Here is a 15,907-nt window from a genome sequence, read left to right on the forward strand (position 1 = left end):
TCGGTTTTTAAAACATTCAACTTCTTTAACACCAGTCATCACAATGGAGAGATTTTGAGCTTGCACTTTGAAAAATTGAAAGGGGTTTTGGGATTTTGTCATATTAAATATGTTTCCCAAATCAAAGGTTCAAATCCAAGCAGATGCCAAATCCCAAGTGTTACCTATATGTCACCATTGGAGAAAAGGGGAAGATTGCCATGGAGCTTTTTACAGCAATGCAGTGACAAAAACCACTAAAACCTTCAAAGTTCTGTTTACAGGAGGAAAGGGCATTGACCTATTCCAATTTTTTGGTGCATAATAAGATATGTTTCAATTTCTAATTGCAATTGCCAAGAATAATTTGCATTTGCATATTTATTTGAACAGTGATGGGCTTGTCTCTGTACATTTTCCCCTTCTAAAACATAGGCTGTTCTGAACATTGATCAAATCTCAAAGTAAAATCACAGAAGATTAGAAAGCTCTAGAAGCTTCAAGCTTTGTATAATATGATTTTTTTAAGATGGTAAATAAAATATTATCTTCCCTTTGTTGCATATGTAAACAGTTCTTTTTATTTCTTTTCTAAAGAAAAACTCTCTTACACTTAAATAATAGAAATATTTTCTCTAATAAGAATATAGTAAAAGGATATTTTACCTATTTCCAATAGATAAAGTAACCAATTTTAAATCTACCCTACAGTGGTTGCTAAATTAGACTGGACTAATTTTTTTAGTTTCATCCCCATAACCTCACCCTCAGCCATGAAAAATGTGATACGGTGCCATTAGCTATTGAGCTCCTTCAAGTGCTTGCTGGTTGATTTCTGCCATCAAAATAATAGAATTATAAGAATACAAGTTCTGATTTTTTTTTTTTGATTAATTGTATATGGATGTTAGTTTGCATTTCATGGTATTTTTGCTAGTGAACTATTCAAAGCAGAAAAGATGGATTTGTCAACATTTATTACAGCTGGAATTGACAAGATTTTGTTTCCTATCATGGATAGGCAGTGGATTTTACATATTGATAAATTAACATATAAAAAAAAATGGCATTCTATAGTTTTGCATAAGATGTGAAATGAAGAGCATTCAAATCAGTTAACCATCATCAAATTTTCATTTTACAAGCAAGGTGAAACTGAAATTCCAGGCCTGGTCCCAAGGCATGTTGCTAAAATTATAATCAGATATGGAAAGGAAACAAATGACATTCACAAATAGGAAACCAAAATGATGAAGTGCTTTGTTGGGCATCTCTTTCTGATAGAGTTCAAAAGGTCCAGCACTAGATATATTGTGAGCCTATAAGACTCCTACATTACTATACACATACATTTTATTCTGTAAAACCATAGTGATGTCCCTGGATCATCATGAATTTTCAACAAATACACAAAAGCAAAGGCAGCTTTCATAAAGAGAGTAAAATGATAAAATTAAATGTGGCCTCTTAACAAAATGAATAATCATTCATCTATGTATAATCAGTAAATGATTCAAGGTTCTTGCACATTATACATAGTTCAATAAAAATAAACCTGTTTGGCATGTGTGGAACATGGAACAAATTGTACACAAAATATAAATGATAACATCTGAGAAACCCTTGTTAATGGATCCAACAATGGATCATCACAGAGGACTCCTTTATTCTAAGGATAATATACTAGGGGCAAGTGGCCGTTTTTCCTTAGAAACAAGAACTCATTTGTGGAGTTTCTGTTGTAGCCAAATTACCCACAATTTTATAAACATCAATTTGGTTTACGACTGAAGTATACCAAAAAGAATACAACTTGTCATCCCACTTTAAGAGGATTTGATTACATTACCTTGACCACCATGTATTCGGTAATACTTCCATATATGTAATCACGTCAATTTAATGTGCAGGTAGGATCTGCAAAGAAATCAGCTAGGTACCCACAAATCACTGAAATACTCTGTTGGCATCCTAATTGGTGCAAAAAGGTTCACAGCTAAAGAACCCGTTTGACATTCTTTCCAGAAAGATGTTGATATCATTAGCTTGCAGCTTGAGACTCCTGATTTCCGTGTATGATATTCAAGAAAAGTTTTCAAATTTCAACAGGCAGCAAACACATGTTTGTATGATCAAAGCTTTCTGCCTAGTATTCCCAGGCTACGATCAAAACCATAATTCTTTAGACGACGAAAAATGCACAGTATATTAATTAAAACCTACGCATATCCGTTGTTTGATTGAACATTTTATGAATCTGTTATATAATAGATTGGATAGACATTGAAAAGTGTCAGATAAATGCAATAATAAAGGCATGGAACAAACAAGCAAATGAATTGTGCTACCTGTATATATATCCAGCAGCAGCCAGTAGTTTTCAAAACTAGTACAGATATCATTACTTGCTGAGCATGCATGTATCTCACCATCAACCTCAACGGAGACTAGATCTATAAGACTTGCCCAGTGATGTGTAATTATCTTGTCACAGGCTTGCATAAAGATAAAAGCACGTGTGACAAGGAACGTAAACTACATGGATTCAAAGTTCCATCTTGACATGAGCAACTTGAATAATATTCTGTCTCAAAGGCCTCAAAATATATTATCAATGGCATGACTCCTTCAGAATAAGTTATCCCCTGCTCCACATAGAAGTTGCTTATTATGAACAGAAGCACGTAGAATTAAAGAGACAAAAATCTATACAAAGCAATTCACCTTCTGTAGAAGCCGTATTTTTTTATTTTCCATTGACCATATGCACAAATGTAAACAAGGAAAATGAAAGAATGTGTATTAAAATGACAAAAAGCTAAAAAATATTTCATACCCAGTCCTTCCAAAGTGATCTCACTGACTGGTCCTGGACCACTAGTTAGACGGACTTTACCTGAATGTAATTATCAATATTATAAAATTATAATCCAACCAACAATTCAGTAAAAGAAATATTGGCATAAAATCACATGTGCACTCGAGCATATATAATTGATAAATTTCCCCATGTCCATAATATACTTATGCACATACCATATCAACAAAAACCAAGGGATTGAAGTTGATAAATGGCATTTCGGTTTATAAAATCTGGTGTTTTTTCCATTTTCCTTTCCTTGAGGTGCAGTTGATATTTTGATTAAAAATATGACAAATTATACATATAAATCAAATTTGTGGATGCAAGCTCACGTCAATAGTTTGAGCATTTTTACTAAAAGAAATCAGTTGAATCTTCTAGAAAAATACTTTTGAAATGTACATTTTCAAAAGGATGATTATATGGTCATACAAAGGAAAAAGATAATTCCATGCCATGTACAAAGAAAGAAAAATAATGCGAGGAAAAAGATAACAGCATACTATACAAAGTTCAAACAAAGAGGCATGAAAAAAAATCATGTGCCTGAGTTTATGTTGGCAATTAAAACATGAAATAAAATAACAATGTGGAACATGTTTAGTAAACAATAAATGAGATGACTGGTAAAAGTAACTCATGCAGAAATCACATTGTAGATATTGGCTTTTCCCTATACAATATATAAACGATACTTTAAATCGAAAGGGATTTAACACAGTTAATATTGGCAACAAGCAAAAACTGAATGAGAAAGAAAGCGTGTACTATTATCATTTATGAGACGTATCATGTGACCTCTGTGCATTGGTTATCTAAGACAACAATCTGATTTGAAATGTTATTTTGGTTGCCAACACAAATCATTCTGTTTTTCCGCATAATTTACAAAGCCATCCCAATTTACCCTCTATTGATTAATAATCTTTTTACAAAAAATCAATATTTGTTCCCAAAGTTGAGAAAACAAGGGAACGAGATTAAACAAATAAGTAACACAAGAAATCAAATGAATATAAGGTAGGAAAATCCAGTATCACTAAACTAGATATGGAGATGCCATAAGTATACTATGATCTGATATCATTAGTACGCATGTTATACTCCCATGGAAGCGGTAAATAACTAAATGAGTGAGTTCCTATCCTAGAATCTAATCTTCAAACAAACCTTCCTTGCTAGAAGAAATCACTCCATGGCTTGCAGTAAGTTGTTTAGGAGTATTACTTCATCCTAGATTTGATTGGAAATAGCTGGGAAAATCGGGTACTTATCACTGAATTAGATATAGAATTGTCAACAGCATACTATGTCCTACTCCCGTGGATGTGGTATGTAACCAAGTGAATGTCTTCCTATCCTACAATCTAATCTTCAAACAAATCTTCCTTGATGACAAAAACTGTTTCCTGTCTTGCAGTAAGATGTTTATTGGCATCACTTCATACAAGAGAATCAGCAAACCACGTGCCACTAAAAGAAACACATTGACACAATGGATAGCTGATAATTAGGCTTTGAAAAAACATCAAAAGCATTGGAGATTTAAACTTTTAAGGATTTGAAATAGTCAATATCTGTACTCCGGAGCATTTCAGCTTCTTTGGAGAAAGAGGCAAGCTGTCATATAAAATCTCACTTGCTTTTGGTGAAACTAAATCCCAAATTTCAAAAATGGTAATCAAAATGAAAATATCCTCCCCTGAAATGACGAGAGCTTTAAAACATTCTTCAGTAAATTATGGATTGTATTTGAATGTCACAAGCAAAATTGATCATAGAGCATACTGAAGCAGTGTTACTCTGCCTGATTTTAATTTTTGATACGTATTCAATTGTTTGTGCTAGGTCAAAACTAGAATAAGCACATTTAATAAAGCAGATTAATTTTTCATTGACAGATATTGTAATAATTATTAATGCTATGAACCGCGAAAGCATCAGAAATTTCCCTTCCAAGGTGACCATTCCAAACAGTTACTTTTGTAATACAACACCTGCTGCAAACTGTATTACAAATACAGAGAATTAAAGTGTCGTTGGGTAAGCAGACATACACCAACTTGAAATCAGACAGAAAATGAAGAAAACAACTAATTTATTGATGTCGAAGAAGAAAAGAGGGTATAGAAATTTTATAGACTTGAGAAAATTAATAAAACTCCAAAAATTTCACCTCTTTCCTAGAGGTTTCCCAGATCGTAACCCTGTGAATTTTCATCCTTCATGCTGTTACAAAATATAAATAAACAGCAGGAACAGTGAACAATATTTCACCCCTTAACAACCTCAGTCCACTCGGCAATGCAAGAAAAAGGATACTAAAGAGTGCCAACAAGTTTCTGCCTTCTAGAGAAATCTTCTCATGAATAAAGCAGATCTGAAACTCACTTTATGGTAGCTGTAAATACAGCAGCATATCTACCCTATATTCTTCACTATTAATGTTAAATCACTTAACAATTTCAGCCTTAACTTATGTCAAATCAGCAAGACATACAAGCACTGGAAATTACAAAACCATGAAGAAATAGATGGCTGAAAATCAAATCTGCAAAAGAAAAATTTTTGGACAGCTAACAACTTCATATATATGTATAGAGATGAATTTCATGTACATATCATAGCCTCATCCCAAGGCTAGTCAAATCCCCTAGCTCCCTTTAACCCTAACGAGGGAAAACCAAGAAACCCTAACTCACACCAAAGAGCTTCAACAAACAACACAGAAAAATGCCCTCGAGACAAGATACCTCCTCTTCTTTTCTTCAGCAAGTACAACCTAGGGATTCAACACAAAATGCTAATATTCAAGTCCCCAAAGGATGAAATAATAACCCTAGTATTCAAGATGTTCCAAAAGCACCAAGAAACCCTAGTGACTCCAAGTAGAGAGATAAAGTGTAAATGAAGATGCACAAGAGAGAGGAAGACTAGTGCACTGCTACTCACATATCTAACACAAGATAATTGACAAGAATGAGAATGATGAAAGGACTCTCTCCTTCCTCTATATATATGAGAGGTGAGGCAAACAAAACATAAGATGACCTAAACACAAGCAACCTAGAAAGCCACAAGTAGGCTCACATATGTGGAGCACTTCAATTGTACACAAGTCAAGCTCCTAGGTGATGTCATACATAAACAAGGCTCCAATGCAAGGGCACTCATGAGTCATAAGATGTGTCCAATACTCCTCTAAGCCTCCTAGGACTCCAACATTTGTCTTAGACCATGTGCTACATGAACATTCCACTACCCCTACATGAACATTGTTGCAAGCCAGGGATCTCCATGTCAACTGCATCCAAGCCACCCTTTGTTGTCTAAGGCTGAACACCCTCCTCTTGAATGTGAAATGTTCATCCTCCGATACAAGGCATTCTCCAAAAAGCAAACTCCTCCATGTGGCCAACATATGGAATGTCACCAAGTTGTCTAAAGATGTCCAATGCCCTAAGGAAGAATGTGATTCAAGCACATAGTTGAGGTCAAGTAACCAAAAGCTCCTCCAATGCAAGGCATTCTCCAAGAAAGAAACCTCCTCCATGTTGCCAACATGTAGAAAGTCACCAAGTTGTTTAAAGGTCTCCAACACCCTAAGGAAGAATGCCATTCAAGTACAACTAAATAACAACTAAGCCAGCCATATCTAATGTGCAAACCCATCACAAACTATCTATGGTCTAATAATACACATCCTAACCCAAATCTCATGAAGCACCCCAAACATGGCATAAACACTTTCAATGTAACCCCAAAAACTAATGCTCTCTCTTTATGAGGAAATTGTTTTCACAGAAACCTATCAACTCCCTTTGCAACTCTACCAAACCCATTGTTGTCGCAGAAAGTGTCTAGGCACCATGACAACGCTCAGAGTAAGGGTTGTCACTCTAATCCTTACTCACTCTGTTTAGAGTCTCTCCTAGACAAGTCAAGGGGGGTGGTCCCTAAGGCAAATGGATGAAGATAGTCTGTGGTCAATTAAGATGGATAGACTAAAATAAGACATAACCACAAGATAAAAAAGATTATAGACCAGTGCCTTTATATTGAATTAACCATAGACTAAATAAAAATAAGTTATCCAGAGAAATTTATAAATGTGGCAAAGCGACGATCATGAATAATTAAATGTCAATGCCTAAAACCTTATCACGCAAGATATTCTAGCAATTAAATCCTGTGAAGAATTGCGAAATTTAAATGCTAGGCAATGATTCTAGATTTAAAATGATTTTCATTAATAACCCAGATCTAGAATAATTTATCATTCTCCTATAGGCAATATAATTTTTAAAACATTAATCGCACTTGCCAATAGAGAAATCAATACCACAAAAATTAAAATTTTACACTTAACACCAATGACACCAAGGAACTTTAAATTTGAATGTTAATTATCCCTTAGGCAATTAATTTAATGTGGTAAATGAAAAAATTAAATTTTTTAATGTGACAAAAGTAAAACAAATCAAAAGGATTAATAAATTGAAATTTTAATGGGCCATATGCCACATTAAAAATTTTAATGTGAAAGCGCAAATCCTCTTTTGATTTAATTCTTTTAGGAATTTTAAAGTCACATATATAAATAAAAAATAATAATTTTTAAATTTTTTTATGCTTTTAAATGTTTTTGAATATTTTTTTAAATGCTTCTAAAAAAAAGGAGAAAAAATAATCAAAATAAAACAAACCTAGGACTAAAAAGTAAAAATGAAATTGAATTTGAAAATAAAAAAATAAAAATAAAAAATCTAAGTCAAAGTCATAAAAAAAATGAAATGTAATAAAAACAAAAACAAAAAGCAACCAAATAAAAAAAATCGAATTATTAATAAACCTAAACCTAAGCTAACATAAGAAACACAAACAAAAATAAAATCGAATGCTAACCTAAACCTAAAACATAATATACAAAAATAAAAAAATAAAATCGAATTTTTGAGTGTTTGTGCAAGTCTGGGCTTGGACGGCGGCGGAAAGGGGAGCTCGAGGGCAAAAGGTGATGGTGGCAAAGTGTAGGTGATGGAGACTGCGGGCTGCAATGGATACATAGGGAGGCTACAGATGGAGGAGAAGGATGGCAACAGGAGGAAAACGAAGAGAGCAGCAGAAGCCGCAGGTTGGATTGCGTTTTTAAGGCAGTGTTTGGCAGAGGAGCACATAGATGGAGATGCATGTTTCGACGGTTAGTAGGAGGGATGAGGAAGAAGAATGTTGTGGACGCGGTTTTTTGGATGCAGGTTTTGTAGGTTTGAGGAAGAGAGCTACAAAGAGGAAGAGTGGAGAGGGGAGCAAGCTTAGCGTAGCTGCGGATGAAGCAAACTCAATGAGGGTTTGCTGGAGATGAAGAGATAGGTAGGCAACAATAAAAAGCACAAAAGAAAGAAAGGAATAAACCCAAAAACGCAGGCAAAGGAATCAAAATTTTTCCAGAAAGGAGAAAACACAGCAATATAAGAGAGAGGCTCAATGCGGTAGCTGATAGGAGACAAATGGTAGCCAAAAAAACTAAGAAAATTTCCCAGAAATTTCTGATTAAAATGATATATTCTTCTGCTTAAATTTTCCTTTCACAAAACTTATGAAATCCTCTGAAAATTTGAAACCCTTCAGAGTGTAAAATCTTTTGAACAATATCCCTGCAAAATGGTATTGAAGCCAGATCTTACCCTCCATGGCCTAGATCTGGCTTCAAATTAAATTTCTCTTTCAGATATGCACCCTATATCTACAAAAACGAAAACAAAAACAAAAAACACCTAGAACCTAGATATACAAAAATAAACAAAACCCAGAAACCCAAGTCGGAAAACTAAGAAAAATTACATATCTATGCACACAAATGGTAGATCTATCAAATCTGAGGAGTACGAGTCCAACTCTGCTCCCAGATCTGATAATCTATGGCTCTCAATAGCCATATCTATCAATTTCCCACACAAAAATTAATTTTTTAAATTTTAAAGGAAGTGTTTAACTCAAAACTCTTTGTATATCACCACTAAAATCTTATGATAAGCCCAGAGCTAACTTAGTTGGGCTCTTCAGAAAACACAGATCGGGAGTTGGTTGGTCCAACTGAAAATTTCCCCTAATGCCCAATGATCTCACTCAAGATTTCCCTGCAAAACTCAATCCGGCCATTAAAAATAGAGATACCTGCTATTACGTTCAAAATTTAAATTATTATTCAAACCCCAGCAACTGAGCAAGATACCTATACTCAAATCACTCTTCAGAAGCAATCATCAATGGCTTTAGAAAAAATTATGCATGAAAATAAAATGTCTTACAGTATTCCCATGAAGAGTAACACCAGCAAAAATTAACCCCAAAGTCTTTCTTTATTTTCTAGAAAAATATTACACAAGAGCTTTTTGCTTAGCACACGACTCAAAGATCGGACGGATCAACTAACAAATGACCTTCTATTTAAAGATAAATCCTCCAACGGCTAGTTCAAGTGATCTTCGTCAAAGCAATCTCGACCGTTGATGAAGATTAAAATTTCTTTTAATCTCATTCGTCAAAATATTTAAATATTTGGGGAAATTCGAAATTTTTAATTAAATGCATTTTAATTAACTCAAAAATAAAACATTTGAGTTAATTTCCCCAAAAATTTGACTTTGACTTAACCCCCAGGGATCAAGGAAGTTGTTGAAAGAAATGACCTAAAGATAAAATGAGGTATGTATGTTTGTATTTAATATTATAAAGCCATGTCGTATGGTTGCAGGGAACAAGGATCACTACTTCTATTTTGAGAAGCATGATCAAAGGAAAGGAATCTCCTCCTATGAAAGAATGTTGGAAGGCATGAGTCACACTAGATGAAATCAACATAATATGTCCTCATATGAAGTATGAGGTGGTTGACTACGATTGAGGAACTCTGATTGGAAGCCCCTAGGAATGAAGTGTGTGAAAAGGTAGGAAGAGATCGTGATAATATGCAACAAAAGTAGAAGCCATTCAACATCCGAGGTCCAAGAGGATTTGACTAAAAGATCTCCCGGAAGAATGTGAAGACTCTGATGGAAGTTGGAAAAAGATAGACCCTTGACATTGAATATATGTGGGAGATGTGTCAATTTGCATGTAGGACGTTGATACTTACAGGAAGATGTCATGGTGAAAGATCATCACAAATGTAAATCTGATTTGAAGTGTTCAGTGATTATTTTTGAACTAACATCTAGTTGAGCTTATGTAGAACTGTAAAAGGGAAGATCTGCCTCCAAGCAGACCATATGGAAGGATGTAATGTTCTTCCGGAAATATGGCATGAAAGCAGAATGACATGAAGCAAAGCCAAATGGAAAATATGATGGATCACTTTATGATGAGTTGGAGACATGACTAACTCATGGAAAAAAGTGATGGATGATCTGTGTTGTATATACAAAAGTTCCCAAAAGTTGAAGACTCCTTAAAAGAAATTCATGACATCAAAGAAAGGAGCTCTTCATGCAGCTAAGTATAGGTCCCTGGTTAAGAGGGAGCATGAGAAGAATTTTATTACTAGGAAGAAACTCGGAAATTTCTAAGCCATAAGCTTAGGTACATTCCTCTGTGATAGGAATGGGTACATCAAAGGAATAAAAATCTCTTGGTATAAGAAGGAGAGATAGACATGTTGTTATGTGCTTCACCTGAGAAGACAAAATGGAGGATTGTGTAATCATTTGGCATCTGATGCTCTGGTAGGATGAGTTAGGGAATCCCATGGAAGAGTAGTCATGGGGGACTGATATTCTTTTGGGGACTAGGAAGTCCACGAAAGAAATAGTTCCATGGAGCATATCCTGAGAGAACCCGGGTGGGGTGTGTTCTGAGAGAGACAATGATGAGAAAGTCTATAAATCATTTTTCTCACCAACATTTTGCTCTATGGAGAGTTAGAGCTGTTAGTCAAGGCCTTGCTATATAAATTGTTGGTTGGTACGTTGCTATACAAATGAGTTAGAAATCTGAATTCTTCTTATGAGAAATTCTTCAAATTGAGAATGACCAAGTACCATTATGAATACCTCCCTAGTTAAGAGGGAGTGTTGAAAAGTGCAACTAGGTTCGGTCTTCATAATCACATGTAATTGTAATGATGTAATGAAAATAAAATTATTTTTGTAAGCCTAGCTTCATGGGTTTCTTGATCAAGAGATTTTATTTTATTAGTAGACCCACTGAAAGCCTTAGGATTTATCATTAGAGTCAAAAGAATTAATGTCACGTATGAACGGCTCTTCTTGAGCATATGTAAAATGTATATGAGTCTACGTCTATGTCTAAATAGCCATCCAATGGAAATCACAGTCCTCCTCTTCATGTTGGCTTCAAGTAAAAATAAAATATTCATGTCGGCTCACCTCAAATAGACACACCTATTCGGATGACCATGTCGCCCATTTATGGAGGACAAACTACTATAAATACCCAACTCGGATCTTCGCATAAGGACAATTCAGAACTCGGACAACTCTAAGATTTTTGGTGCTAATTACAGTCAACTGGTTCGGACAGCTCCTGAGATTTTCGGATGTTATATCACAACATGCAATTCGAATAAAAGAGAAGGGACAATGAAGGTTTGGTTCAGATCTCCACAATCATCAAGCTCAGATTCCTCTGAAATTCAGATCAAAGAAAGGAGGTAAGTTCGGATGGGTTTTTGGAGAGACATCAAAGGGACAACGAGGACCTTTCTAGGGACAGCAAAGACATTCCAAGGGACAGCAAGGAAGGACTACAGGAGACAACTCGGATGTCTCTCTCTCTCTGAACTTGGAATGAACAATGACATAAGAAAATGACAGTTCAGATGAAGGTACATGATAAGCTGCAGTTTAAAACTAGAGTTCAATATAGTGCTATGATTACTTTTGTGCTATGATTCGGTGAAGATTCATAAGAAGATCTCGGTGTCATGATGATCTGAAAATGGGGCACTTAGGCTTCATGTCCAATTTTCAAAAACCTCTCCCACTTCCAAAGCTTTAAATATTCCCAAGTCTTTATGATTAACCAATGCGGAATTAAATATGTGCTTGAAATAAGGTGTATGCTTATGCCTGTTTTAGAGCTGTTTATGTGTTGTGAATAGATTTTCTTAAACTGATATATAAATAGATATAACAGTAAATAATTGCAGTAGTAAAACAAACACATAAAACAACAATTTGATTAGGAGTTTACCCAAAACTCTTGGGCTACGTCTCCATGAGCTCTAGTCAACTCAACTAGGCTCTCTGGGATTATGGTAAAGTCCTTGTTACAAGCACTTGGCTCAACTCCACTATTTTACACGGAAACAATGGGTTTAGACACCATTTTATCCCTGGCTCTTGGCTCTAGCTCTGGATTTCTGCCTCCTTTCAGCTCTCTGGGATTCTACTTGACCTCCAAGTGACTACAAAAGTTGCTCTGTGCATTCGCTTTTGCTCCCTCGGCCTCTTTTCGCTTAAGTTTGCTCTCAATTGAGCTCTCTGTGCTCTCTTTCGCCTTAGCTTCCTGCTTTTTTTTTCGTCAATTGGCCCTCTGGCTTTCTTTGAGGCATTATTTTGGCTTTTCGGCTTCCTCAGTCGTTTCCCTGCGTTCAATCATGCCCCTGCGGCTCTGTGGCTTCTCTACGTTGTTTGTTCGACTGGCCATCTGGCTCTGTGGCTTTGTGGCTTTCAAACGCCTCATTGCCTGCCAAAAACGCCCGCTTGTAGTGTGGAATGATGATCAGGAGCTGTTACAAGGGATCTGGGCCGTTTTCCAAGCAATAAGTCGAAAACAGGAGAAAATTTCATTACACAGATATTTCTGCAAAATACACTATCGGGCACGTATTGCGGACGTGAAATTCCATCCAATCGCCCCTAAAATCCCTATCGGGTCCGCCATTAGGCAACATATCGCATCGCATATGTGTTTTTGGGAAAATCCCAAATACACGGGAAATACGTGAAACTTTGAATTTCCATATTTCAAATTTTATACAGTCGGGCTTTTTTATCAGCATCGGGGGTCACCGATGCCGATTTACCGATTTCGGTGATCACAATGTCGCTCGGCTCGAGGTCCTGCCTTAAGTCCCATGCCATTGTCGATCTTCCCATTTTGGCTATTGCAATGTCGCTCGGCTCGAGGTCCCGCCTTAAGTCCCATGCCATCGCCGATTTGCCGATTTCGGCGATCACAGTATCGCATTGCCCCAGGGACCCGCCATCGAACACAGCCCCATCTCCGACCCGATATATCGGAGATCGGTAATTAGGGGTGGCTTCACTCTCCGCTTAAGTCCGCCTTTGGCCCTCCTCCCATCCGATTTCCCTTTATAAGGTTTTTTGCCCATTTTAGAGGATTTTTCCTCTTTTTCTAAAGAACATAGGGCATCTTCTTTCTGCGATAACTTCTGCATTCTAAGTCCATTTTTTCCCATTCAAGTTGCAATGGATTCAGAATGAAAAGATCTCTGCAATAGGGCTATTTCCAAGAGCTTCCTTGGACTTTCATTTTCCTTTGTGAGGAACACTCAAACTTAGAAGTCTATCCAAAATCCATTTTGGATCACGCCTTCCCACTAAAAGAACTTTTGGTCTCCAAAAGACTGATATACTAATCTAACAGTACCTGAGAGTAACAACACCCTCTTCTTTCAGTCTCCATACACTTGCATTGCATAGTGCCTCTGAACCAAAGTCTTTGACCACTTTCCTTCCTGGATATGCTGGTCCTCATGGGAAGAACTGTCTTCCTCCTTACCTTCCTGCAGAACTCCTGCTTAGATGGTCACAGAAGGTAGTTGGCACTTCTCTGCCTTGATCATTGATCCGAGGTGGCTCAAACAAATGTAAAGTACACCTGCTCCACAAACTTTCATTTATACCTGTTTGAAACGCTATCAACAATCAATTGTTAACAACAACAGAAACACAGACAACAACTGGATGGCCTAAACTCCTGCTTCAACAAAAGAAACAGATTTTACATCTTGTGAACACCTCCATGTCCTACATCTGCATACAAATGATGGACTAGACAACAAGCCCACAAAACATGCCTTTAAAATAAATGACTCTTCAAGTCAAGCATGTAGAAAAGGACCATTAGGACTCTTTTCAAAAGATGAAACATTTCATCACTATCTCCATCTTGGAGACCAAGTCAACTTTCCTCATGTCAACATTGCATCACATGCATGTTAAAGCAATCAACCCTGCAAGCTAATTACACATACATGTTCAAATACAAGGAAAACACCAACATCCATGTGTTCATGCACATCATGCTTATGCATGCATTTCATCCTTCAACTTCCACTTAAGCACACTGTACTTTCTAAGTTGAAATGAGATATAATGTTGCAGCAACAAAGTGAGTCTCCTACTCAACCTTTTTCCATTCAACTTCTTGGTAGAAACCTGCAACTTGCATCTCATCAACAAAGAAATGCAAATAGATGCATCAATAGACATGCAAATTAGAAAAGAACCCTAACCATTTCTTACCAATCCAATTCAAAGGTTTTTCCTTTGTCTGCACATCAGCATCAACATGTGAATCATCCTGAGATACATCATTCATGGAAACTTCCTTTCCATTTCTGCCATCTTCTCTTTCCACTTTCTTCAGCTTTTGTGGAAGCATTGTTGGATTCAAAGTCCAACACCTTTTAGCAAGATGCCCTTGCTTATGGCAATAAGTGCAACACATGTGCATCCTCTTGACAGCATGATTTTCGTTGTCCAATGGACCTTTAGCTCTTTGTTTCTTTTCCTTCAAAAGTTTTTTGTATGTGGCCATTCTCTTCCAACATCTAGAAACATGATGGTTATCCAAACCACAAAAGGAACATGCAATTCTTTTCCCATGCTCATGTGCAAATTTACCATGCTTTGCAAAATTAAAAGGAATATGATTAGAACCAGATTTATACCTACCTCTTTCACCTTTATTGCCTTCATGAGGAGGCGAAACAAATGAAGAAGTGGCTCCCTTTGGAACATCAATCTCTTCAAGGCTGTTAGAGTTTCCACAACTCTCTGGTTCAAGTGTGTGCTTCTAAACACCTGCATCCTGCAAGTGATGTTTCAAGCTATTGCATTCCTCCTGAACACAATCTTCACACTCTGCAATGCAACTCCTTCTTGGAGCTATTTCAATGGCCTTCATGGCAGCTTTGGAACTCTCTCCATAAAACTGTCCATAGCCAAGACCCAAATACTTAGGCCTTTCCTCAACCATTATTGGTTCAACAATACCTTGTGCATGCTTTCCCAAGCCCTTTCCTTCATAGCCCATCTTGGACATTAGCTTGGAACCTATGCCTCTAGTATGTTTTTCAAAAGAACCAATATAAGCATTCTTAGAAGAATTTGAAGACAAACTGGAATGGTTTACCTCTTCTTCAAGCTGATACTTGACCAAGGCTTCTTTGGCAACAAAGAGCTGTGACTCCAACTCATGCATCCTTTTCAAGTTCATATTTGCAATATGAAGTTGCCTCTCCATTTCCTTCAATTTGTCAGAAAGCAACTGCTTCTCTTCCTTCATGGAATTCAACTGCTCTCTAAGTATGTTGCTCTTCCTTCCATCCTCATACATTTCTCTCACCTTGTCCATCATGATGAACAAGTCTTGCTTCATGTCTCCATTAAAGAGTCTTGTGATGGAGGAGGAATTTGAGGATACACTTGTAGAAGTTGTCATTATACCAATGAACAAAAGAACTTCAAACAAGATTACTAAAGAGCTTATTTAAGCAACCTTTTGCAACAAACCTTTTGTGCTTTAAGGACTACCTTGAGGTCCTTTGGGATAGAAGAATGCCTTCAGCCCTTCTTCCTCCTTGTCCTTCCTGGACTGAGCTATCAATAGCTTTCCCTTCACCTCTGCAACACAGAAAATAGTTAGTTTGCAACAAGCATACAATCAATCAGACAATCAATCCTTGACTACCCAAATACCTTTCAGACAAGCAATCTTTGCTCTATCAATCAAGCATTCTGATATAATCTTCTTTGAAGGAGGGGTTAACCAAACTTAAGCTCCGATACCATCTGA

The 15,907-nt window shown here is 36.5% G+C and overlaps 1 protein-coding gene across 4 annotated transcripts in view; it reads right to left on the minus strand.

Annotated features, from left to right (window-relative positions):
• Positions 1 to 680: 680 nt before the first annotated feature.
• LOC149240009 (single-stranded DNA-binding protein, mitochondrial-like) overlaps positions 681 to 15,907 on the minus strand; it is a 263,565-nt gene continuing 248,338 nt past the window's right edge. The window contains exons 6-8 of one of the 4 annotated variants that reach the window (XR_016246475.1): positions 2,816 to 2,875; positions 2,328 to 2,624; positions 681 to 814 (exon numbers count right to left, since the gene is read on the minus strand). Coding sequence is in view for 1 of the 4 variants with exons in the window: in XM_089373609.1 (XP_089229735.1) it covers positions 2,608 to 2,624; positions 2,816 to 2,875 (77 nt within the window). In the remaining 3 variants the exon portion in view is untranslated. Of the gene's footprint in view, positions 815 to 1,446; positions 2,625 to 2,815; positions 2,876 to 15,907 lie in introns of those variants that run through there. The other 3 variants (XR_016246476.1, XR_016246474.1, XM_089373609.1) reach the window with 3 other exon arrangements.

Source organism: Pinus tabuliformis, chromosome 8, assembly GCF_031772625.1.
Source record: "Pinus tabuliformis cultivar Carrire ecotype Pingquan chromosome 8, CPIR1, whole genome shotgun sequence".
Classification (NCBI taxonomy): Eukaryota; Viridiplantae; Streptophyta; class Pinopsida; order Pinales; family Pinaceae; genus Pinus; species Pinus tabuliformis.